The 25,514-nt window shown below is 38.1% G+C and overlaps 1 protein-coding gene across 1 annotated transcript; it reads left to right on the top strand.

The window, feature by feature from the left end:
- Positions 1-4,522: 4,522 nt before the first annotated feature.
- On the top strand, positions 4,523-5,668 carry LOC118485040. Its single transcript, XM_035981257.1, has one exon. The coding sequence runs from the start codon at positions 4,523-4,525 to the stop codon at positions 5,666-5,668; it is 1,146 nt and encodes a 381-aa protein (XP_035837150.1).
- Positions 5,669-25,514: the final 19,846 nt, after the last annotated feature.

Genomic DNA, 25,514 nt, shown 5'->3' on the forward strand with positions numbered 1-25,514 from the left:
CTTTGAACAAATCTCGAGTCAACAGAGAGGATTCAAGTTTGAACCCTAACCCCTGAAGAACAAGACAACGATTGAGAGTGTTTAACCGAACGAAAGGTGAAGTGGGTTTCGTCGGCCTTCCGGTCGTCTTCTCCGGCGAACGACGGTGGCAGCGGCGAACTTTTCCGGCGAGATAGCGGGACAGAGAGGGTGGTTTCGGTGAGTTGTGTGGTGAGGTGCCGGGTTGTTCAGATCTGCGAATTGGTTGTTGAATTAGAAATCGGAGAATCTGAAAAACGGTTGTGGTGACGGCGGTGTATGCGAGGAAGCTCTGACAGGGCGGAGCAGCCTAACAGGTATTTTTTTTTTGAGAATTTTTGGGATAGGTTGTAGATGAGCAGTTGTTTCAAGAATCAGAAACCCGCTCTGATACCATGTTGCAAATCAGAGAGAATTACCGAAAAACTTGTATTTCATAAATTTTTTTTTTTGTGTGTCTATTACAAAGAACCAGGACAACATTTATAGTAAATTACAAGGAAATATTAGCTGTGATTGACCCTTAATTCACGGATGATGGAGATGATTGAGCCTTAATTTGTGGAAGGTGGAGTTGACTAACCCCACAATGTTTATTCTTTTCAACACTTATATTGTAGAAAAAGCATTACCATCAACACGTGACACCGTCAATAAGGGACAACTTGGATAAGTTGGAAGTCATCAATAATGATAATGATGCTATGTACGTAGCTCAAAACAAAAGAAAATTGTTTCTACCAAAAATAAGTCTGAAATATCGTCCATTCATTCATTTTGTTTCTACCAATAATAATTGTGTTAAACTAGTTACAGAAACAAACATTTCTTGGGTATGTTTGGCAAAAGTAGCTGGTGGCTGGTAGAGTGGTAGCTGGAAGCTGAAAGCTGGTAGCTGTTGGCTGGAAGCTGGTAGTTGTAGCTGGTAGCTAGTAACTTTAGTTTTTTAGATATATTTGATGTTTGCTATAGTAGCTGAAGCTTTTAATAAAATGTATAAAATGACCAAAATAGACATAACTAAAAATTTAGAAAGTTAGTGCATTAAAAATTTCCTTATTTTTAGTGGTTAAAATAGTCATTTTTTCCCTAAAAGCTTGTAGCTCCTTCTAAACGCTAGTAGTAGTAGCGTTCAAGCAAAAACTTCAAGCTCCTAACCTAAAAGCTTAAAGCTCCTTCAACCAAACAAGACTTTTTATTGAGTTGGAGTTTTTTTCTAAAAGCTTAAAGCTAGAAGCTTCTAAAACCTTCTAAAAGCTCCATTCCTAATGAATGGAATTGGATAACGGTCGGGAGGTAGGTGAGGAGACTCAGGAATGTCGAAAGTCTCGGGAAGATGAACCGGTCATTGCTAATGAATGTTGTGAAGAGGTGCATGATTTGCATGGGGATATGGGGAATTCAGTACACTGTACCGGGGATTTCAATAATAATAATTATGGGGAGTGTCAAGTGCAATTTTCCAAGGAATGTAATGGTGGGGCCGTAGACTCTAATGTTTCCAACGCAAATCTAGGTGGAGTTAATAATTTTATTAATTCAGATGAAAAGGATCAACCTACCCCACATGTTGGTTTTAATGGGCCATTTCCTAGTGTTAATCTTGGTAAGAGGCCCAGGAATGTTAGGAGCCCACCTTCATCTGGGTCCACTCAAGGCCCCCCCACATAAATTGTTTTTTCAGAACAATGTGCCCTCGGATATGTCCCTGGATCTAAATAACCCTACTGGTGAGGAAGTAGAAACATTTGATGTGTCTCAGCGATTGGAGGTAGATATCAACGAGGCTAGGGTAGATCCGGCTGTCACAGATCATATTGAGCTCAACTCGGTTGTCAATAATCTGCCGAATGATAAGGTTTCTGTTCTCAACTTGCACAAGGAGGTTGAAGACACTATTCATGTGGGCTCGATGCTGGGTATTAATCTGAAAGGCTACGAATCTGTTACCGAAAGTCTGATCGTTGATGAAGGAGTTTGTGTCGGTTACCAATGAACTGTCTTTCTATAAATCTTAGAGGTGTTCGAAATCACCGTAAATCGGAGTGGATTAGGGGTTTAAAAACAAGTTATGGGTGTCATTTTCTAGCTATTCAAGAGACCAAACTGCAAGATTCGGAATCGTTTGTCTTTAATCAGTTTTGGGGAAGATCAGAATTCAAGCTCGCTGCCGTAAACTCTCAAGGCAGGTCTGGCGGATTGGCTTGTATATGGAGTCCTACAGTGTTCAGGTGCGATAATATTATTCAGAATAGATATTATATTGTTATGTCTGGATTTCTTGTTCAGATCGGGTGTAGTATAAATATAGTGAATATATATGCTCCAAATGACGCGGTGAGTCGTCGAGGTGTGTGGTCAGAATTATTGAATATTAGGAATTCCTTGCAAGGCCTGTGGTTATTGATGGGTGATTTTAATGAAGTTCGGAATAGTGAAGAACGTATGAATTCTGAATTCATTGAAGCAAACGCGAAAGCTTTTAATCAATTTATTCTGTCAGCTGGGCTGGTTGAATATAATATGGGGGGTGGCAATTTCACCTATATGTCGGATAACGGGAAGAAATTAAGTAAGCTGGATCGGTTCTTAGTATGTCTTGGTTTTATGGAGAGGTGGCCTAATGCAAGTGTTATAGCCTTGGATAGAGATATATCTGACCATCGGCCAATAATTCTATCAACAAGTCAAGCGGATTATGGTCACATCCCGTTTAGATTCTTCAACTCCTGGTTCGAATATCCTGGTTTTTTGGGTTATGTTATACAGAAGTGTTGCTCATTTCATTTTGATGGTCCGGTAGATCTGGCTCTTGCTATCAAGCTCAGATGGTTAAAAGATAACATTAAGGCATGGTTAAAAGCTGAGAATCAGAGAAAGGTTGGTGTATATAATAGCAACAAACGTCGGATGACTGATATTGAAAAAATGGCGGAAGTGAGAGCGTTGTCAGAAAATGAGTTGTCAGAAAGAGCTGTTTGCAGAAACTTCATTGCGGAATTTGATAGGTTGAAGCAATTGGATCTTCGGCAGAAATCTAGGTCGAAATGGGCTCTTGAAGGGGACGAGAATTCATCTTTTTTCCATCAAATCATTAACTCTAATATTAGCTCCAACAGGATTAATGGGTTAAGGATTGGTGGGGAATGGGTTACGAACCCAATGGCGGTTAAGGAGTCTTTGTATGAATTTTTTCATCAGCAGTTTTCGGAGCCTATGGCTGATATACCGCAGTTTGTATGTCCAAATTTGGCTTCTTTATCCGACGAAGAGGCAAACTTACTGGAGGTACCATTCTCTATTAATGAAATAAAGGCGGCCGTATGGGAATGTGAGGGGGACCGTGCTCCGGGGCCGGATGGATTCAATTTCATCTTTGTTAAGAAATGTGGGGCATCGTTACAAGAGGATTTTCTAAAGCTATTTGATAAGTTTTATTCGGAAGTCACCCTGAATAAGAGTTGTACTTCTTCCTTCATTGCTCTCATCCCCAAGGTTAAAGATCCGGTGAGCCCGTCTGATTTTAGACCTATTAGTTTGATTGGTATCATCAATAAAGTTATTTCCAAGGTGTTGGTTAACAGACTAAAAGGGGTGATGGGTAAACTAATTTCAGAACATCAGTCGGCGTTTTTGGCAGGAAGGAATATTATGGATGGCCCTCTTATTCTAAATGAACTCATAAGCTGGTTAAAGAAATCAAAAAAGAAAGGTATGTTCTTTAAATTGACATCCACAAAGCATATGATTCGGTGAATTGGAAGTTCCTTGATTCTATTTTGACTCAAATGAACTTCCCTAGTCGATGGAGGTCATGGGTTATGGCTACGCTTTATTCAGCTAGGGCTTCAGTTTTAGTAAATGGGTCCCTAACTAGGGAATTCGACTGTACTCGTGGGCTTCGTCAGGGTGATCCATTGTCTCCGTTTTTATTTGTATTGGCGATGGAAGCATTAACAGGTTTTGTGAAACAGGCAGTAACTATTGGCTTATATCATGGTATTAGTCTCTCTAATGAAGGCGCTCTTTTATCACATTTTGCCTATGCAGATGATGTAATGTTTGTTGGGGAATGGTCTATAGCCAACTCTAATAATCTTCGCCGTTTACTTAGATGCTTTTTCCTAGTTTCGGGGTTGAAAGTTAATCTTGCGAAGTGTAGTGTCTATGGTATTGGTGTAAGTGATCAAGAAATCTCTCATATGGCAAATATACTAAGTTGCAAGCAAGGATCCTTACCTTTTAAACACCTTGGTATTCTTGTCGGGGCTAATATGAATCTCGTGCGGAATTGGAAGACGGTTTTGGATATTTTTAGGAACCGTCTCTCCCTGTGGAAAGCCAAGACGTTGTCGTATGGTGGAAGGATAACCCTTATTAAATCGGTATTGAATTCTCTCCCTACTTATTATTTCTCATTATTTAAAGCTCCAATTCAGGTTTTGGAGTCTCTGGATAAAATCCGTAGAGTATTCTTTTGGGGGGATCGGAAGAAAAAGCAAAAATGAACTGGGTTGCATGGGATAAAACAATTGCTCCTGTTGAATTTGGGGGACTTGGTTTTGGCTCTCTTAGGGATGCTAATTTAGCAATGTTAGCAAAATGGTGGTGGGGGTTTAAAACAGAAAAAGAAGGCTTATGGAGGAAAGTTATATGGGCTATTCATCATAATCCAAGAGCATGGAGCGATATCCCCGTTAAAATTTCGGTCCCAGGTCCTTGGAAGAGTATAATTAGCATTCGGCAGGCCTTTCTTCTCGCTGATATCGATTTGAACCGGGCTGTGAAAGCTTCAGTTTCTAATGGTAACCGTATCTCTTTTTGGCTGGATTGCTGGTTGGAACCGGACCCTCTGTATATTCGTTTCCCAGAATTATTTAAGTTGGAAAAAGAAAAAGAATGTGTGGTGGCTGATCGGGTTGGAGATGGAAGTTTTGGAAGTAGTTTTCAACTTAATTGGAACTGGTCTTGCTCACAATTTAATACCGTAGAGTCGGATCAGTTACAACAGTTGATATCCCTTCTTGGCTGTGTTAATCTCCGGGTTGGACGCGATTACTGGCACTGGAATTATGACCCATCAGGCTGTTTTTCAGTCTCGGGTCTGAAAAGTCTCCTCGGTTCAGCGAATAGGGAGCGGCCTAACAGAGTGTTTGAGTGGAATAATCGGGTTCCTAAAAAGGTGGCTATCATGGCATGGAGATCAGAAATGGAAAAGTTACCGACCAAGTGTGCCCTTTCGGCTCGCAACATTCCTGTACAAGACCTGAGGTGTTTATTATGTAATGAATATGACGAGTCAAGTGAGCATTTATTTGTTTCATGTCATTTTGCGCAAATAATTTGGCAAAATATCGCATCTTGGTGTAAAATACCTCCGATCATCGCCTTTGATGTTAAAGATCTGTTGGATTTGCATGGTTATAGTTCGGTTTCAAAGAAAAGGAAAAAAGCTATTCATGCGATAGTATTAGTCACGTTTTGGGGAATATGGAGAATGAGGAATGAGGTTACATTCAGGCAAGGATCCCCGAATACCGTTAAGGTCTTGGAGGAAATTAAAGCAATGGCGTACTTATGGGTAAAAAACAGATCAAAGGAGGCGCAGTTGTCATGGGATGATTGGTGTCGTTTTAAATGTTTTGGTTAAAAAAGAGTGATTTAGTTTAAGATGGTGTAACGTTTTATGTCCTTGGTGTATATGTAAATTTGGTTGTAATTTTTTGGTGGTAGCATCTTGCTACAATGAATAAAAATTTATGTCGGCCGTTCAAAAAAAAAAAAAAAAAGCTCCATTCCAAACATACTTGTATTTAGGTTTCATATTCCATGTATTAATATGGTACTCGTTGTGTTAACATGTCGTTTGATTTGTATTTAATTAATTGTCAAGAGTCTATTTATAACCTTTCCCTCATTCCCTGGTCAAACTTTGTAAATTATGTTGTCTGCAAACACACTTATGATTGAAATGGTATTTATGATTAGTCATGTGCAGTACTTGATGGGTGAATCTCCGATGCTGATAATCAGAGCTATGTCCTACAAATTAAACACCGTTAGAACTTGTTATAGGAATGATGTTATTCTTGTAACCATCCTCCAGCGTGAGAATAAGTCTCAGTTTGTGGGATTAGATCTTACCTTGAGTTCAACTACTCTATTTATAGTGTTTGGTAGTTTTAGGGTTTCCCATTTTTAGGGAATTATGGTTGTATTGGGATTGAGCCCAAAAATAAGAGATCATGCAGATCTCTTCAGTTTATTGGAGATTTAGTTAATAATGTCTATTTGTGCTAATGCAATATTCTGGAATGGTGTATCTAATCTAACTTATAATAAAAGACTCTAAATAATGTCACATGTCATTCTCTTCTTTAATCTCAAAAATTTTGTTTATATTTATTTAATTTCTTTTAATATTAATATTAATTAATAACCAATATATAGATATTACTTATTTTTATCCTTATCTTTATCTAAAATTCATAAATAACTTCAATTTTACAATTTAGACCCTTTGTTTTTTACTTTTTAACCAAAAGTTTTTCATCTTTTGCAATTTAATCCCAACTCTTTTTTATTTTCAATTTTGGTTCACCATACTTTTCATCTTTCCCAACTTTTTTTGTTTCGTTCTAAATTTCGTGAGTTAACGCACCGCAACGTGCGTGTGGTGTTCAACATTTTTTCGTATATTTTTCCCGTTTGATTGGCCCGTCGCGTCACATCTATTTTTATGCGTTTGACAAGTTCGTCCAACACGCGGGTCCTGGATGGACTTAGTTATTTTTTCTATGTTTTACGTTTCGGTTTAATTTCAGCAACGAGCGTACGTGATTCAAAGATTTTACGTCTGCTTTTCGCTCGGCGTTATTTTTTCCCGTGTTTATTTATTTTGTTTTTACGAGCTTTTCCAGAATTGGTGATCGCTGACAATGGTATAGTATTGCTATTACTTAACACAGTTTTATTATAACCGCTGCAACGCAGGGGCTTAATACTAGTTATTAATAAAATAGGTTTGACCGGTTTGGACTGACCAAACCGGGACATACCTCGTTATGTCCCCAGTCCAAGGTTATGAAATTTATTCATGAGGTCGGACTAAGAAGGAAATCATTATGAAATTTATTCATGAGAGATCTCATCAAAGCAAGAACAATTACCACCTACGCTTACTTATCCAAAACATCCCAAACCGTTGGTTCTATTACCTCCAGTTTATCCCTCATGAGTACCGCATCCATGTTCTTTTGACAAACCAATGAACCGAAATTCACATTATTAATATTTCGGAGCACAACCATCCTATCTTCAGCCATACCTATACCGATAGAAAACAAGAAACACAAATCAAAGACATTGATTGACATGTGATATATAGCATAGTTAGTTACAAGTTTAGGGTTGTGATTGTAAAAATAGAATAGTTAAGGGACTGATGTTGTAAATCTGTAATAACGGTTGTAGTTAGTCGTTATAATCAGTTAGGGCTTTCCCGCCTAGGGTTAGCTTGATTTTGGGAATTCTCTCTCTCTCTCTAGATTCTCTCTCTAAATTGAGTGTTGACATTCTAATCTACAGTAAGACTATGGAGCAACATGTTACTCATCTGAATCAAGTCTTGAGCACTTTAAGGAATCACCAATTATTTGCGAAGAAATCAAAGTGCAGTTTTGGGGGTACAAAAGTTGAATATCTGGGCCACCTGAATCCCAGCTGCATCCTGTGTTTCATGTTTCTTTGTTGAAAGCTGCAAGTGGTCCTCCAGTACAAGTGACACCTATTCCTCAAGTTCCCAGATTTACCCTTCAACCTGCTAAGGTTTTGGATCAAAGAGTGATCAGAATGGGCAACAAAGCCGTGTCACAAGTTTTGGTGCAGTGGGTGGGTCAAACATTGGCTGATGCAACGTGGGAGATCAAGCATGATTTTCAGCTCCGATTTCCAGCTTTCCAGTTGTGATGGATGGGCTTTGTTTCCTTGTGGACAAGGAATTTTCATATGGGGGGGGGGGGGTATTGATATATAGCATAGTTAGTTACAAGTTTAGGGTTGTGATTGTAAAAATAGAATAGTTAAGGGACTGATGTTGTAAATCTGTAATAACGGTTGTAGTTAGTCGTTATAATCAGTTAGGGCTTTCCCGCCTAGGGTTAGCTTGATTTTGGGAATTCTCTCTCTCTCTAGATTCTCTCTCTAAATTGAGTGTTATCAACATGGCAATGGCACAAGCCATGCTCTTGTAATTATCAATGAGCCAACATGCTCTTGTAATTTTTAGAACAAATTGTAAATAATTACCTAATGATCTCTGCAGACAAATCTAAATTCACGAATGCTGAATTCCTAAAAAAACATCGGTTCCCACTTTCACAGTTGCTAATAATCATTAACCTGGTCAAATTCCACGAGTTTACAACAAACCCGAACTGTTTTCGTACCAAAACTAGATCCAACCAAGGTAACCAACTAAAATTTCCGACTAAAAAAATAGACTTAGCCCTATTTCGTAACACCCTTCCAATTAAACACATTGCAGTTGTCTCCTTAGACCGTGTGTAATGGGGCGTTTTTTTTTAAAAATTTTTGCCCGAAAACGCTACATAACGCCCCCCCCATTACAGGGGGCGTTTTAGGGCGTTTGTTTCGAAAAAAATTGCCTGCGGCGTTTTAAAAATAACGCTTAAAAATGTGGGGGCCACCATTTTCGACCGTTTTCAAACGGTAACATTCATTTATTATTTTTTAATTTAAAATAATCCCCACTATATATATTTACCCCACATTTACACCATTTTTTATACAAAAACTCACTATCACTCCCACTTTCTTCCAACTTTTATAAAAAAAAACCCACTTTCTTCTAATTTTTATACAATCATGCATCCATTCCGCCCTCCTTTTGGTGTCCCCGCTAGACCCGCAAACCCGAACACAACCCAACCGCAAACCCCATACAACCTTCAAGACATGGACCCGAGCTTTTTAACTTACGCGGCTTACTTGAGTGGCGCCCCTCCGTTTGTTCCTCCCACTTTCGGCTATGGTCAAGCCGGCGGGTCTCAACCGTCACAACCCGAAGCCGAACCCGATGTGGAAGTCGTATCGGAGACGCAACCCGAACCGGTGCAAGAAACATCGAAACGCGGCAAAAGGTCGCATAAGAAGAAGGATAAGGACGCACCGCGGCGTACAAAAAATATAATCAAATGGACGAAGGAAGAGGAATACGCGTTGACTCGGGCGTATGTCGACATTTCGGAGGACGAAGAGACCGGTAACTATTTTATATAAATATTATTTTACTTATTTTGTTAATTTATTTTTTAACAAACAACTTATTTTTTATTTTTTTTTTGTAGCAAACTTTCAAACGGGCCCGGATTTTTGGGATAGGGTTCGTGCACTCTTCTTTAGCACGTGGGGTCAAGGCGAACATCGGGACAAAGACTCCATTTCTAGCAAATGGACCGACATCAACAACAAGTGTCATGGGTTCCAAGAAGTCTTCCAACGTAACTACGATAATCGGCCGAGCGGTGAAGGTGACGTGGGGGTTTTAACGAAGAGTTTGGAGGAATTCGAGAGGACAAAAGGCCCTTTCACGTACTACAAGTGTTGGGAGCTACTTCGAAAAAGTCCAAAGTGGGCGGTAGTTAATCCAATGACGTCTAGTAGTAGACGTCGGGCTAAAAGGTCAAAAACATCATCCTCCGTTGACCCGTCAACTCCGACATCGGATGCCCGCAATGTTGATTTAAATGAGGCGGTGGACGAGGGCATTCAAGAAGAGTTGGTCCGACCCACCGGTAGAAGAAAGGGAACCGGGAAAAAAACGGTCGAGTCGTCTTCCGATCTCGAGTTAAAGGATGATTTCGAGGAGATGAACCGTCGTCTCCAAGACATTCGCGACCTCGGCCACCAACGTTATGAGATTATGAAGGAACGAGTGGCCGAAACAAAAAAATTTAACGAGATGCAAGAGGCGAGGCAAATGGAAAAGGACATCGAGTTTTTGTCCAAACCTATCGACCACCTACAAGGCGATGCGTTGATCCTTACGCAAATGCGTCGCCAAAAAATTAAAGAAAAATATGGACTCTAGATCATGTTATTTTTTTATGTTTTTTTTTAATTTTTTTCAGCTTTTTTTCTGTTTTTTTTATTTTCGGTTTTTTTTTTCAGTTTTTTTTTAATTTTTTTTCAAGTAATGTAATTTTATTTTTAAATTAATGAAGTTTTTTTTATGTTTTAAATTAAAAAAAATAATTGGGAAATGATTGTAAAATGATTGAATGGGGGTTATGGCATAATGCCCCACTACATTACTTTTGCTATAATGCCCCCTTGCTGACTAAGACGCCACGTGTCGTATAATGCCCCATGGTGAGGGCATTATAAGCTTCTACCACTACGCATGGTCTTATAAAAAGAATGGTGCATAGGGTACACATAGGTGGTGTGGGCTTTAGGCTTCTCATGTACGAACTCCAAAGCACCCAAAACAATCCGAGAACAAAAAAGAAAAAAATAATGTATCATTTGAATTCTTTCTTAAACAATGCACCTAAAAAATAAACCAATTTTTTTTTTCTTTTGCTTGTTGTTGTGCACTAATCACAAAGGAAACCCTTTAGTTTTTTCTTTTTTCTCGTGAAATGTAAATATCCAGAAAGAAAACACAGTGACAACACGCCTTTAATTCTCAAACCGTATTCGATAACCAAAAGGGATAAACGAACCTCTGTGAATCGTCTCAGTGCAAAACCATGTGTAACAATGAACCTGAACCTGACTCCGATACCACTTGTTATGATTGAAGTGTCAGTATCAAATCAACACACAAAGAACACAAACAAATTCGTGAAGAAACATAAAAATGAAGAGCACAACAATTTTTATGTGGTTTGGTCACAGTGGAAGACATACATTCATAGGCTGCAACTAGAGTTTTTTCTTTATTAGCACAAAACCGAATATTACAATTACATGATATGAAGACATATAGGAAAAAACTATGGCAACCAACTTCTCCACCAAGAAAAGTCTCTGATAGTGGAAAGAGGTACTAGTCACCCTCCTAACTTTATATGGTGTAAATAGGTGCTCATCAAATGCAATATTATGACTTGGAGAGGCAACTTAGACAGACTTCCTACGAGAGTTAACTTAAGAAGAAGGAACGTGGATATTCCCTCGGTCATGTGTCCTTTTTGCGGAGATTACGAGGAGACGGTGGACCATTTATTCACTGCATGCACGGTGGCTTTACGGGTTTGGTCGGCCTTCAGTACTTGGTGCAACAATCCGCCACTCTTCTTTTTTGAGTTCAAAGACATTCTAGAAAGCCACAAGTTCATAAAGAGTGGTAAGAAGGCGGAGAATATCATCTACGGGTTGGGTATTATAGCTTGTTGGTGTATATGGAAAGGCAGAAACGATACGATTTTTAATCAAAGAAAATATAGACCGGGTGACATCATTGGGGAGTTAAAATCTAGGGGTTATGCGTGGGTTAAAAATAGAACTTCCTGTAAGTATATTATTTGGGAGGACTGGTGTAAATACACTCTGGGCATGTTGTAATTTGTTGCTCTTTGCCCGTTTGGGTCGGGGGTGTTTGTGCTTGTATGACCTTTTGCCCGTTTGGGTCGGAGGTGTTTTTTTTACGAAGTTTAATTTTCAAAAAAAAAAAAAAAAAAACTAATTTTAACGATCATTAAAAATTAAAAGATGTTTAATAAGACTTTGACACCCAATATAGAATTCACAAATTTTGAGTGAAATGAACTCCAACTTACTATAGATTTTGATTATGACTCCAATTAAACGATTAGCATAGTGTGACACAGGGGAATGCTAGATGTTTCATTTGAGAGCATGACTCACCAAATATGCGACTAACCAAAAGTACTCCACAGATTTTTATGAATTACTAAAGTTATTTATCAAATAATCTATTTATGGGTGCATTTTTCAACAAATATATTGGAAGAATTCTTGCGCAAAAAAAAAGTCAAACATGTGGCTTAATAGTCAAATTGCAGCATATGATGCGAGGCAACGTTCTATGGCTCAATTTTCTTGGTTTACCTTCACAACCACAAGGGACATGTCCACTATCACAACATTGACTCTTTGGCATGTACAATTCTTACAAATATTTAAAGATTAGTTACTAAAAAGCAATGTTTATGTGTGTGTATATATATGTGATGAAACAAATGCTACATATCATTTCACAATTTATGAGGATAAGATTTAGGAGTGTTCTTGCTTCTTTCTTGGCTATTATTTTCGCATTTGCGATCATTTCTTCTATGGTGACAGTTATACAAGCAAGAGGAGTTGCAGCTAGGCCGCCACCACCACCACCAATGCTTACCGGTAAAGGTGGCTGCTATAAATGTTGGGATGATAAAGATGCTAAAAAGGGTCATTTGTGTATATATAATCTGTATTAGTTTAAAATTGATCATCCTTCTCCTATTCACACACTTGCATATATATATATATATATAGGGAGAAAATCATGCGAGAACCACCTCTTATTGTGAGAACCGCGAGAACCAATGTGAACACACCAAAAATGCCTAAAAATAGCTAAAAATTACACAAAATTTTTTTTTTTTTGAATTTTTTTATAAAAAAATCGCTACTTTTCGAAGCAAAAAAAAAATTTATTTTTTTTAAAATTTAAAAAAAAAAAAATTTTTTTTGGCTTCTAAAAGTAGCGATTTTAACATAAAAAATATTAAAAAATTCAAATTTTTTTTTTGATTTTATTAGATTTTTTTAGGTTTTTTGGGGGTTTAGTTTTTAGCATTTTAGCTTGTGGGGGGGGGGGGGGGGGGGGTTAGGTTTTTTTTTTGGGGGGGGGGGTGGGGGTTAGGTTTTTTTAGGTTTTTTTTAGCTATTTTAGGTTGTGTTCACATTGGTTCTCAAGGTTCTCACAATAAGGGTGGTTCTCGCATGAGCCCCTCCATATATATATATATATATATATATATATATATATATATATAGGACAAAGATCCGTTAGGAACCACCCCTTATTGCGAGAACCGCGAGAACCAGTGTGAACACAAACAGTAATTCCTAAAAAAATCTAAAAAACACCCAAAAAATTTTTTTTTTTATTTTTTTACTATTTTTTTTGAAAAAATCGCTATATTTTGTTAATAAAAAAAATTAAAAAAAAAATTCAAAAAAAAAAAAAAAAATTTCGAGTAACAGTTATCCATGCACATGTGCATATGTGTCGTTTCTTTGTCAAATTCCGTAATTCATTACAAATAATAGTCAATTGCACTTTCATTTACACTACTACGTGTAATACACTATCTTTTACATTACCAATGTTAGAAATGCACATGTGCATCTATATGTATCAACAGGAAATAAGGTGTTTTGGTACACTACTTTCTCTTTCATCTATCATTCCATCCATAATACACAAGCATGCACATGTGCATTTCTGTCATTTCTTTGACAAATTCCGTAATTCATTACATATATTAGACAATTGCACTTTCATTTACACTACCATATGTAATACACTACTTTTTACATTACCAATATTAGAAATGCATATGTGCATTATATGTATCAACATGAAATAAGGTGTTTTGGTACACCACTTTGAATACACTTTCCCTTTCATCTATCATACCATCCATAATACACTACCATTACCTCCTACCATCCATAATACAATACCATTACCTCCTACCATCCATAATACAATACCATTAACAATATTTTCACTTTATTACATGTATGTAAACACCATTTATACCATCCAATCAACATATAACATAAAAAATTGACAACTATAACCAAACCATCAACCACTAGATATAACTAACAAAAAAACATGTATATGGGTCTACTTCTCCATTCAAAATCACAAACTTTTTGTACCAAAACACGTTATATCATGGTTATACCTAATTATGCACATGTGCATTTTGAATATTGGTAATGTAAAAAGTAGTGTATTACTAATGGTATTGTAAATTAAAGTGCAATTGTCTATTCCTGATAATGTATTACCGAATTTGTTGAAGTAATGATACATATGCACATGTGCATGGATAACTGTTACTCGAAAAAAAAAGTTTTTTTTTTTTTTTTTTTATGGAACGAAATATAGCGATTTTTGGTTAAAAAATATTAAAAAAAATAAAAAAAAAATTTTGAGTGCTTTTTTGATTTTTTTTAGATTTTATTTTGTGTTCACATTGGTTCTCGCGGTTCTCGCAATAAGGGTGGTTCTCGCATGAACCTTACCCTATATATATATATATATATGTATATATATATATGCTAATTATAAGGAGAAAACCCACTCCAGTTGACTAAACCCTGAAAACTCTCACATGTGGATCAGATTTAGCCACGTTGCTTGTTAGTTGAGAGGAGACAAGGGCAATTTTGACATTTTCTTTCTTTACCTTTTGAGAATTGTGTGACCCTTTTCATTTGTAAGTCTGCACACGCAGACCTTTCAACATTGCTTTTCTTGTCATGCTTTTCATTAATTACTTTTGTACTTGTGTACTTGTCATGTTCCTAATTACTTTTGTACTTTTGTTGGTAGAGGAGGAAATGTGTGGTTAGACTTGTTTTTTTTTATTTTTTATGAAACAAGCTTTTATATTTTGTAGAAGGTAAAAACATGTGTGGTTACACTTGTTTTTTGTTTTTTATGAAACAAACTTTTATATTTTTGTAGAAGGTAAAAAATGTTTTAGCTTTTGATGCGACTTATCACACTAACAAGTAAGGTTTTGCAAACTGCCACTTTTTTCCCCTTTAACATATTATTACCTTTTGTTTTTTTTCTTTGTCATGCAGGTACAACATGATTTTTGTTCCTTTCACTGGTGTTAATAATCATAAACAATGTGAAAGGAACATACTAGGTCTTTTGAGGAACATCAACAACCTAGTTTCAGAGTTAACTAGGATCATACTAGGTCTTTTGAGGAACATCAACAACCTAGTTTCAGAGTTAACTAGGATCATACTAGGTCTTTTGAGGAATATCAACAACCTGCAAGTTGAACTGTTTACCCGTGAGCAAGAAATTCGGAAGAAGAAGAGGGTTATATGGTTACTGATATTAGCGTTAGTGATTGGCAGCTTACTTGTTAGCATTGTTTGTTGTGATTAAGAAATATGTGGTACTTAGTTGGATTATCCTTGTTAGTATGTTAATGACATTTTCGGTAGTATGTACTTGTTGATGTTTGGCTGAATATGAGAATTTTCTATGTTATGGATTTTTTGGTTTTGTTTTTAACATGTTACATTTTTTCCCCCTGAGATTTATGTAGACTTTTGCTGTGTTGAATCTGAGAATTATATGTTATGGATTTTTTGGTTTTGTTTACCATGTTACATTTTATTTTTGCCTCAGATTTTTGTACATTTTTGCTGTATCCGTGTTACATTTTTTTTTCACTGAGATTTTTGTACATTTTTGCTCTATGTGTGTTTGATCATGTGTTTTTGTTGATGGTTGCTTGAATATCTTTTTTTTTTCATGACAACGTTGTATATTAATTAAGAAAATTAGTATATAGAAAAATAATTCACCATTTTGACGAGCATTTTCGGAAATTTTCTTTATACCAACAAAATAATAACAATAAATGACTGTTATTAATGACAATAAATGTGGTGATTGTAGTTAGCAAGATTGAGTTAATAAAAAATAATCACAACATAAAAAGAGGAATCGAACCCAGCCCTCAACCCCCATTAGATGGACACCAGTGTGCCACGTCTCAAGTCTTGAAAAGGGTGTTGAGGGCATATATGTATTTTGGCACATGTACGACAATAGTGTTGTGTGTTCTTTTTATTATGTGTTTTTTAGGCTAGCCATACTATGTTTTAATTATTTTTTTCTCTATGTTTAAGTGTTTTTTTATATTAAGTTAATATATCCAGCCATATCTACTAATCTTTTTTGAACATTTTTTTTTGTTGAACATATAACATGCAACTTTTTTATTCTCTTAAAAATACGTAACATATAACAAACAACTATTTCATTTCATTCTAAAAAATGTGTAACATATAACATGCAACTCTTTTATTCTCTTAAAAATATGTAACATATAACATGCAACTATTTCATTCTAAAAATGTGTAACATATAACATGCATTAAATGGTAAAAAAACAAGCATTTTTTCTTGTATACTGGGTGTTTACATTTTTTGAAATTATACAGAAAATGTAACGTTATTTTTTGTACTTTTTTTTTGTAAAATGTTACATATAATGTAATACTTATTGCTCATTTTATAGAATGTAACGTTAATAAGATGGTACATATAAAGTAACATTTTTCCTCATTGGTTACATTTTTTTTTTGTAAAATGTTACATATAATGTAATATTTATTGCTCATTTGTAGAATGTAACCTTAATAAGATGGTACATATAAAGTAACATATAATGTAACCTTATTCAACGTGTATATCCAGTTTTTCACCTAATGCTTTTACATTTATTTGTTATATACAACACCGGTGGCCCAAACACCGATAAATTAAAAAAAAAAGTATCGTAAAACAACTTTATGAATAAAAAAACTTAAGTTACAAAATTTTGCTCCCACAAATGTTAAGGTGCAACATTATTATATAACCTAACAACACATACAACACACTTGTTTCCTAAAAAACAAAATACTTAAGTTACAAAAATATTTTTTTTCTTTTCTTTTCAAATCCTTTGCTGGTGTGTCCGATTCACTGCCTTCCAACACTGTTACAAAATAAATTGTCAAACATAATTGTAACAAACCATCTAACAATTTAATGTTACATACCAATTAGTTTCTTTTTTATTTTATTTTCCATTTTTTTAGAAACCCGCTTTTGTTTGTGAAAAAGGGGTTCTAACTTAATTGTCAACATAAATATAATCTTTTCTTCCCAATAGAACAATTTTAAATTAATTGTCAACATAAATGTAATCTTTTCTTCCCAATAGAACAATTTTTGATCATGTATTCACCCAGACAACTGTTGTATCCAAGCAATTAAGAAGTGAGATTATTCAAAAGAAAGTAAAGAGGAACAAAGAGGGTCAAAAGATTTCTTGTCATTGATATTGAATGCAAGAGAATCCGATACTGTTTCCAAGAACTTGTTCACATTATTCAAAACTAACTATTTTGAGATTATTCAAAAGAAAGTAAAAACCCTAACTTAACTGATTAAAGGAAAAAATTCCAATCAACTGAATAAAACCGTATAAAACCAATAGATCGAACAACAATAATTAATACCCAAATCACCATCTATAATCATAATCCTCAAAAAAAAAAAAAACTCAATTCACTTGAGCTTTTTGTAACGCTTAAAAAAAACATGTGTTGAACTTTAACAACCAAACAATCCATAGAAACCCCATTTTTAGTAGTATGATAAAATCCCCTTTTCAAATCATCAAAACGACCCTTTTGCACTTATAAGCTAGATTTGAAAACCCTTTTTTGATATTAATCCATGTTATAACAAAACCCTCTGTTAATGCTAAACAAAAGCCATAAAAATTTCAAAAAACACTTTTTTTCTACCCAAATCTAACATTTTTTTCATGGTTTTTAAAGAAACAAACACATAAAGAAACGCCACTACAGAAATCAACAAAGAACCGACACACCTGAAATTCCCTCGTTTTTAGGCTGATTATCTCCGGCGGGGATCGTTGAAATTCTCCGGTGACTGTTGAAGATCTTCGGCGATCGTTGATTTTCTCCGGCGATCGTTGATTTTCTCCGGCGATTTTGAATATCTTAAGAGATTTTTCTCCGGTGATTGTGGGTATAGATGAACATCTATGGTGATTTGGGTATAGATGAAGAAGGGTTGATGAAGATTTTGGAAGAGAGAGAATGTCTTTTGATGTTTTGAAATAATGAAAAGTGATGTAGTGATTGTCTGGATCCATGCAGAGTTTTGTCTCTTTGTAAGAGATTGAATTAATCTTTCCCATATTACCCCTAAGGTACAATAAATGTATTAAAAAATAGAGAAAAAGGGGAACAAAACAAACTGATGGCTCAAAGTGAATCTCAGCCATTCATTTAGGTTGATCAATGGTGATTAATGGGTTTTCAGGGTTTAGTCAACTGAAGTGGGTTTTCGATTTATCCTTGCCCTATATATATTGCCAAATGTCATTTCTTGTGGATATATACATATCTCATTTCTTATCTTGTACAACTGCTGCACCACCTCCTCGGCGCAAAATTGGGCAATTGGGGTCAATAGTTTAACCTGAAGTCATCAGTCATGTAGCTAAATGCAAAAGAAGTTTTTCTACTAATAACTAGTAAGGGATACAGACCATTGATAAAAGAAAAAATTTGTTCTTTTTATAATTTATGGATCTTATATTCCATGCATATTAAACAGATACAGAATATATGTTTCTTTTATGTAAAGGTCTCATATTCAATCTGACGACGGGGGTAGCCCAAGGATAAATAAAATTATTAATATGCAAAGAGCTTAAAAGGTTGAAAGGTTCATCGGATGAAAAGCTGTAAAATGAGGGAATCGAGGAACAGTAACTAGTCATGTCTAGAGGCTCGTCCCACCAACTCACGCTCACCAACTCACAAAGTCAGAGCAGGTCTGCACAAGCACACTCTATTAACCAGGGGTCCAAAGCCTTCAACCCCAAAAGGGGAAACCCTCCATAAGCAAACAGGTCTCGCTAGTATAGTCCATGCCATTTCGGGAGGTGTCTTCCACTATAAGAAGACAACTCATAAACACTTCAAAGACATTCCAAAAAGCACAGAGATTCCTTAATCTCTAGTCATTCAAAGAGTTCTTTGTCACTTCCAAATAACTCTTCATCAGATTCATCTCATTCATTCTATTTGCTTTCTTTTCTGGATCCGAGCCAGCCTTGGAGAAAGAACTTCAAAGCAAATAATTCAAACATACTAGTGAACCTCCTTCCACGTTTTGCAAACGTGGAGGGACCCCGCGACCTGCGTTAGGCAAAACTGAACCCTTCAGCCCTTTTGCCTGACCAGCCCAGCTACCATCCTTGGTCCCGTGTTTGTTGCATCAACAAGTTGGCGCCCACCGTGGGGCTACGCCGCTGTTTCTCCTCAAAAGAGACCTGGTACGTGTAGCTCCTCGCATTCAAAACCACCATGTCAGAAAGTGGATCTCCGGGAGAGGTAAACCAGATCCCTAACACCTCTACCCCGGGAAGTGGTCAAGCTCACACAACGATAACAACACCTTTTTCAACTCCGGGGAGTACACCCGAGTTTCTTACCTTTAACACACCAACCCCATCCAGATCTGGAGCTCCGTCTCCCAACGTTGGTGTATCTGACACCCCGACACGCGTTGAACTTACCCCCGAGGGGGTCGCTCATAACTTCCTTGAGCTGAGATCACTTCTTAACCAACATGTGAACAGAGAAAGGGAAAAAGGTGTAAGGATTCGTCTGGATTACGACGAACCTGAGCCAACGTTATCCCCTGGGCCACCTCTACCTCCCTTCGTTACAAGAGGTGAGGCCGGTCCTAGCAACCCTTCAAACCTTCACCCTTATCTGTCCAATATGACAAATCCCACTATTCATCCTATTCTCTCTTCCCAACCAACTGTTAGTAGCACTCCTCTGGGACACGAGTTAACACTCGACCAACTCCTACAATCCCCGGTGACCAGTTGTCCCACTTCTCTAACTACCACATGGGAGCAAGCCCTGTCCGTGCTCCCTTTAGCACGAAGTGCTGTTGCCAGCACCCCTCTTGGGGTAAGTTGCTCGGTTGGTCCTGGAAGCCTTCAGGGTTTCAATTTCGTACCCAACATGATGTCTCAGATGATGGCCAACTTCCCCTGGCAACACTTCATCAATCAAGTGCTGGCCACCCAGGGAAACCACGGCAATAATAACAACGGGGGTACGAGGCCTGAAGAGGACTTGGCTAAACCTTACAAGCCAAGTAACCTTTCATGCTTTTCAAGACAGATAGCTGATTATGACTTTCAGTCAAAAATCAAAATGCCTGCCCACATCAAAACGTATGATGGGACCGATGACCCCGAAGATCATCTTCAGATCTTCACTGGTGCTGCTCGAATAGAAAAATGGTCGAACGCTGAATGTTGCCTAATGTTCATGCAGACCCTCATTGGGTCCGCTAGAATCAGGTTCAACGACCTACCTGCCCAAAGCATTCGAAGCTTTGATGATCTCAGCAGAGGCTTCCTGGCAAACTTCTCCCAACAAAGGAGATACGTTAAAGACGCGACAGTGATCTTCCAGATAAAACAACGCGATGACGAAAGCCTACGAGCATTCATTGAACGATATAAGAAAGAAGGGCTAACCTACGTGGGGGCCGATGAGAAAATGAGGGTGGCTGGTTTTATGAACGCCATAACCTCTAAGTATCTCACACGAGATTTCAACAAATCTCTACCCAAAACCTTGGAAGAAGCCCTTGAAAGAGCCGAGGCTCATATTCGAGGAGAGGAAGCTGTTGATATCAAAGAACAAAGAAAAAGGGGTTCTGGTTGGCGAAGTAGCAGCCCAGCCAGAAAGAGAGGCAACTTTAACTCTTACGACAGACGCTCAAAGGGTTCAGACCCTCGAAGGGTTGAAGGGCGAAACCCTTCAAGCAGAGATAAAGGAATAAGTTTCACTCCTCTCACCAAAACCCCTCAAGAAATCCTGGCAACGGAAGAGGTCAAGCAAAACTTCAGACCTCCCAGGCCTCTTCCCAAAAGTCGGAAAAACGAGAACTCCACTCAGTTCTGTGAATTCCATGAAGAAAAGGGACATCACACCGACGATTGCTTCCAGCTGAAAAAGAGAATTGAAGAGGCTGTCAAGTCAGGAGAACTTGCCCACTTGGTCAAGGGAGTTCGAGACAAGATGGCTGAAAGCAAAGGGAAGGAAGTAAACATGGTATATTCTGACGAAAAGGTCCCTTACAAGAAGCGACGGTTGGAGGATTGGGAGCTTCAGTGTGTCTGCTTCCCCCCAACAAGGAAGGACCCACTCCCTGGTCCCCTTGTGGTTGAAGCCATCGTGGGTACCTTACAAACATGCAAAGCATACATAGACACGGGGGCAGCCACTGAAATCATGTTCGAAAAGTTTTTCAACCAATTAAGTGACGAGGAGCGTTTAAGGCTCCAACCCTCCGGGACCTCCATAAAAGGTATCGCTGATATAACCTTGAAGCCTTTGGGGCAAATAACTCTTAACGTCTGTTTCAAAGAAGGTTTAAAGGAAAGGACTCGAGCACTAACCTTCGTGGTTATCAACATCCCTTCCAACTACGACGTAATCATAGGGAGGCCCGGACAATGTGCATTTTACATGGCTGTATCTGTTGGCCATGGCACTGTCAAGTTTCCCACTGAAAGAGGGATTGCAACCCTTCAACCCTCTCAGGAAGCTTACCTGATCGAAGGAGAAAGTTCTAATGACGAGAAAGACAAGCAGGGGTTAGTCATCAACCCTAAGTACCCCGAACAGCGGATAAGGGTCAACCCCAACCTCTCTCAAGAGACTCTTTCATACCTTGAAAAGCTGCTAAAACATCACAGCGATGTGTTCGCCTGGTCTCCCGAAGACATGACCGGGATCCCTCGAAACATTGCTGAACATGAGCTAAGAATACTGATGTGAGTAAAATGCAACGTATAAATTACATCAAATGAGGCATAAAACTAACTCTTTTTAAGTACTAATGTTGGAAAAAGTGTGCTTTTGTCTTCCTTTTGTATTTTCAGGGTTAAAAGAGCTTAAATGAACAAAAGAAGCAAAAATGCAGCCAAAACCAACATAAATACAAAGAAAAGGAAGAAACGTGGCATGCCCGACTCCTCGACAGCATCTCCCAAAGCAAAAACAAGAAGAAAGCTGAGCATGGGGCTGTGCCCAGATGAGCATAGGGCTGTGCCCAGCTGAACACGGGGCTGTGTCCAGCGGACACGGGGCGTGTCCAGCTCAACACGGGGCCGTGCTCAGCGAGCACGGGGCCGTGTCCAGGATGGTCAGCCCTGGCAGAAAAGACAAAAGTGATAGAAGCTTCTACTGCCCACCACGGGGCCGTGCCCAGCGGACACGGGGGCGTGGTCAGAGTGCTGCAGGTGCATTTATTGTAATTGCGAATTACAATTAATGAAGAGAGAGAGTGTCAGACGGGCACGGGGCCGTGTCCAGCGGACACGGGGCCGTGCCCAGGCTTCTGTTCAGCCTATAAATAGGAGTGCTTGGCTTCATTTCAACTCATCCCTTGGCACACCACCTCTCTCACACTTCATCCACCACCCACCACCACCATAACACCATCATCCACCACCATCATCCATTGTCCATCGTAGAGTGTGTGAGTCGTCTCGGGATCGAAGATTGATCGTAAGAGTTCTTGACAATCAAGGCCATGTTTGCCTAAGTCTCTTACATCACTTGGTGAAGACAAGTGTTTAGTATAATACTTTTTATTTTTAATCTTTTGCACTTTTTATTTGGTTTTGTATTAATGACTTTAATAACTAGTTACTTATGTTGAAGGTGATCTTTCCTTATCGTTTGTCCGTGGTGTCTTGGCGTTATTTTACTGTCTATATAAAATAAAAGATTTTCACCATTCATATCTCCACGGTCTATATGGAGGTATGTTGGCTACCTGGTCGGGGGTTAAGGGAACGGTTTGGTAAGGGTCTTGCCCTTGTTCAGCGTTTAGAGGTCCTGCTTGGGACCTGGGTCAAATTTAGTAGGATCTCCTTCAATGCCCATAGGTATTGGATGGCGGGGATCCAAACTCTTTGACCCCCTCATAAGTTAACTACTATTAATACTATAACCCGGCTATTTAGGACTGTATCCCTGCTGACTCAGACTACTTAGCCGAGGGTAACGTCACCGCCAAAAGCGGGGCCTACCATAATTTGCATTAATAACTTAATTCATTATCTTTCAATAATCCGACCCTTTAGGATTGTATCCTTGCTGACTCAAACTACTGGGTTGAGGGTAACGTCGCCTTCAAAAGAGGGGCCTACTACAATAACTAAGATAATCTCTTAAACAAGTGCAAAAGTGCGAAAATAATCAAAGGTTATACTAATACACGTGTCGGAACCAAGTGATTCATCTTGTCTATCTGTTTTTATTTTATTTTTATTTTCAGCATTTAGTTAGTTTTTATTTTTCTCAGTTTAAAACATTTTTCTAACCTTTTTTATTTGATTAGACGTTGAGGATAAACCGGTATTAAAAGCTCTTGTGTCCTTGGACGACCTCGGTATCTTACCAACACTATACTACGTCCACGATGGGTGCACTTGCCCATATGTGTGCTTAGTGTTAGTAAATATCGTGTTTTATAAATTTAAAACTTGGCTAAAAGTGTAAAAAGGGCTTAAATATATATCTAAAAACATATATACACTAACACGCATCAAGTTTTTGGCGCCGCTGCCGGGGACACAAGGATTTTAAGAAAGCTTAAAATCGACGGCCTAATCAGTTTTTCAAAACATTTTCAAAACGCGCGCATTTTTCTGCATTTTAGTTTAGTTTTGCATTTACAGTAGCCTGAACACGGGGCCGTGCTCACTGAACACGCCCCCGTGCTGCATATTTTTAGAGTAGATACCCAGATACAGAGTCTGAACACGGGGCCGTGCTCACTGAACACGCCCCCGTGCTCAACGTGACCAGTAGATTTAATTAAAACGCCCAGATACAGTCCCTGAACACGGGGCCGTGTTCACTCAACACGGGGCCGTGTCCAGCTTCTGTTTCCGTCTTATTTTTGTTTTCTGGTCCCGAGACTCAGTTGTGATCTGTTGAGTGATTCTTATGGATCAATACTCAAGAGGTTACAACTACACCTATGATGAGGATGATTATAGGGGTAATTATTGCACTAATTGTCGTAACACACGCTCGGTTCAATATAATACTTCATATCAACCATCCAATTCATACAACCATTATGAGGAGCCCAGGTACGAGCCATCAACTTCATACACATCCTATGAAGACCAAAGGTATGAACCTCCTCCCTCATACTCATATTTTGCATGGTTGTAAAAGTCCCGACCAGGCTCCGAGTACTCCCCGAGTACTCGCTACAAGGTAGGTTGCCGAGGCACGAGTACTCTTCTCCCAGGCCAATTACTCCCCGAGTACTCCCGAATACTCCCGAGTACCTCCCGAGTACTCCCGAATCCGACTAGGGAGCGCCTAGCGACTTTTGCAACCATGATATTTTGATGATCCAAGGTATGAGCCTTCATACTCATACTTTGAAGATTCAACATATGAGCCACCACCTTCATACTCTTATTATGAGGAACCATGGCGTGAACAACCCACCTCATATGAGTACTATGAAGAACAAAGCTTCGACCCTTATCCATCATATACTTACAATGAAGAACAATGGTGTGAACCATCTACTTCATATGAGTATTATGAGGAACCTAGGATCGAGCAACCGGATTCAAGCTTTGAGGATCCAAATTCTTTCAATCTCACCGAAGTGACTAATAGGATATTAGAACACATTAAAACTATCGAACGTTGTATAAAGGAATCTCGCGCAAGGGAAGAGGAATCCCGCGTAAGAGAAGAGCTAAAAAATGATAATAACGTAGAGATAGTTGAAAGTGTAAAAATGGAAGAACAAGAAAGTGAAAAACCGACACATGAGTTAAACAACGAAAATGGTGAGTCCGTTAATGTTAAAATTCAAGAAGAGTCTAATTTTGAAGAAATTAACCTCTTGTCACCTACTTTCGAAAATCATTGTTTAATAACACCTCATGCCAAGTTTTTAAAAGAGTTAAACACTAGTGCTAAAATCAAAGACTTAGTAAGCGTTAAGTTAACTAATGATCAAACCTCGCTAATAAAAGAAGACCCTTTTGAAATTAACATTACACCGGTTCCATGTTTCTTTCAAAATTCATTTATTAGTAATATCACCATTGATAAAGATCTTTGTGTTAACATAATGCCTAACTATATTTTTGAAAAATTAAGTGTCAGTGATTTTACTCCACTTCAAATACCCATTTTTCTATCCGATCGGAAAGTAATGAAATCAATCGGTGTAGTTGAAGATGTTTTGGTTCAAACAAATCAAATGGTAATCCCAACCGACTTCGTCATCCTAGATGACGCCCCCTTAGTCTTGGGAAAACCTTTTGTACAAACTCATAAAGCTTTGAAAAACCGGAAGTACAACAATCTACCTCTTCAATTAGGGGCATTCAAAAGGAGCATAGATCTTGAGCGCTCAATGAAATATCCTTTTGGCAATAATGACCCCCTAATTGAAGATGAGCCTGAACCACCCGATAAGGAGGGTCTAGCCAAGGACCCTTATAAACGTGGCGCACCACGGAGGCATTCCGCGGAACTATCCTTAGTTTTAGATTAGTTTAACTTTTTTTGCTTTC

This window comes from Helianthus annuus, chromosome 12, assembly GCF_002127325.2.
Source record: "Helianthus annuus cultivar XRQ/B chromosome 12, HanXRQr2.0-SUNRISE, whole genome shotgun sequence".
NCBI classification, from domain to species: domain Eukaryota; kingdom Viridiplantae; phylum Streptophyta; class Magnoliopsida; order Asterales; family Asteraceae; genus Helianthus; species Helianthus annuus.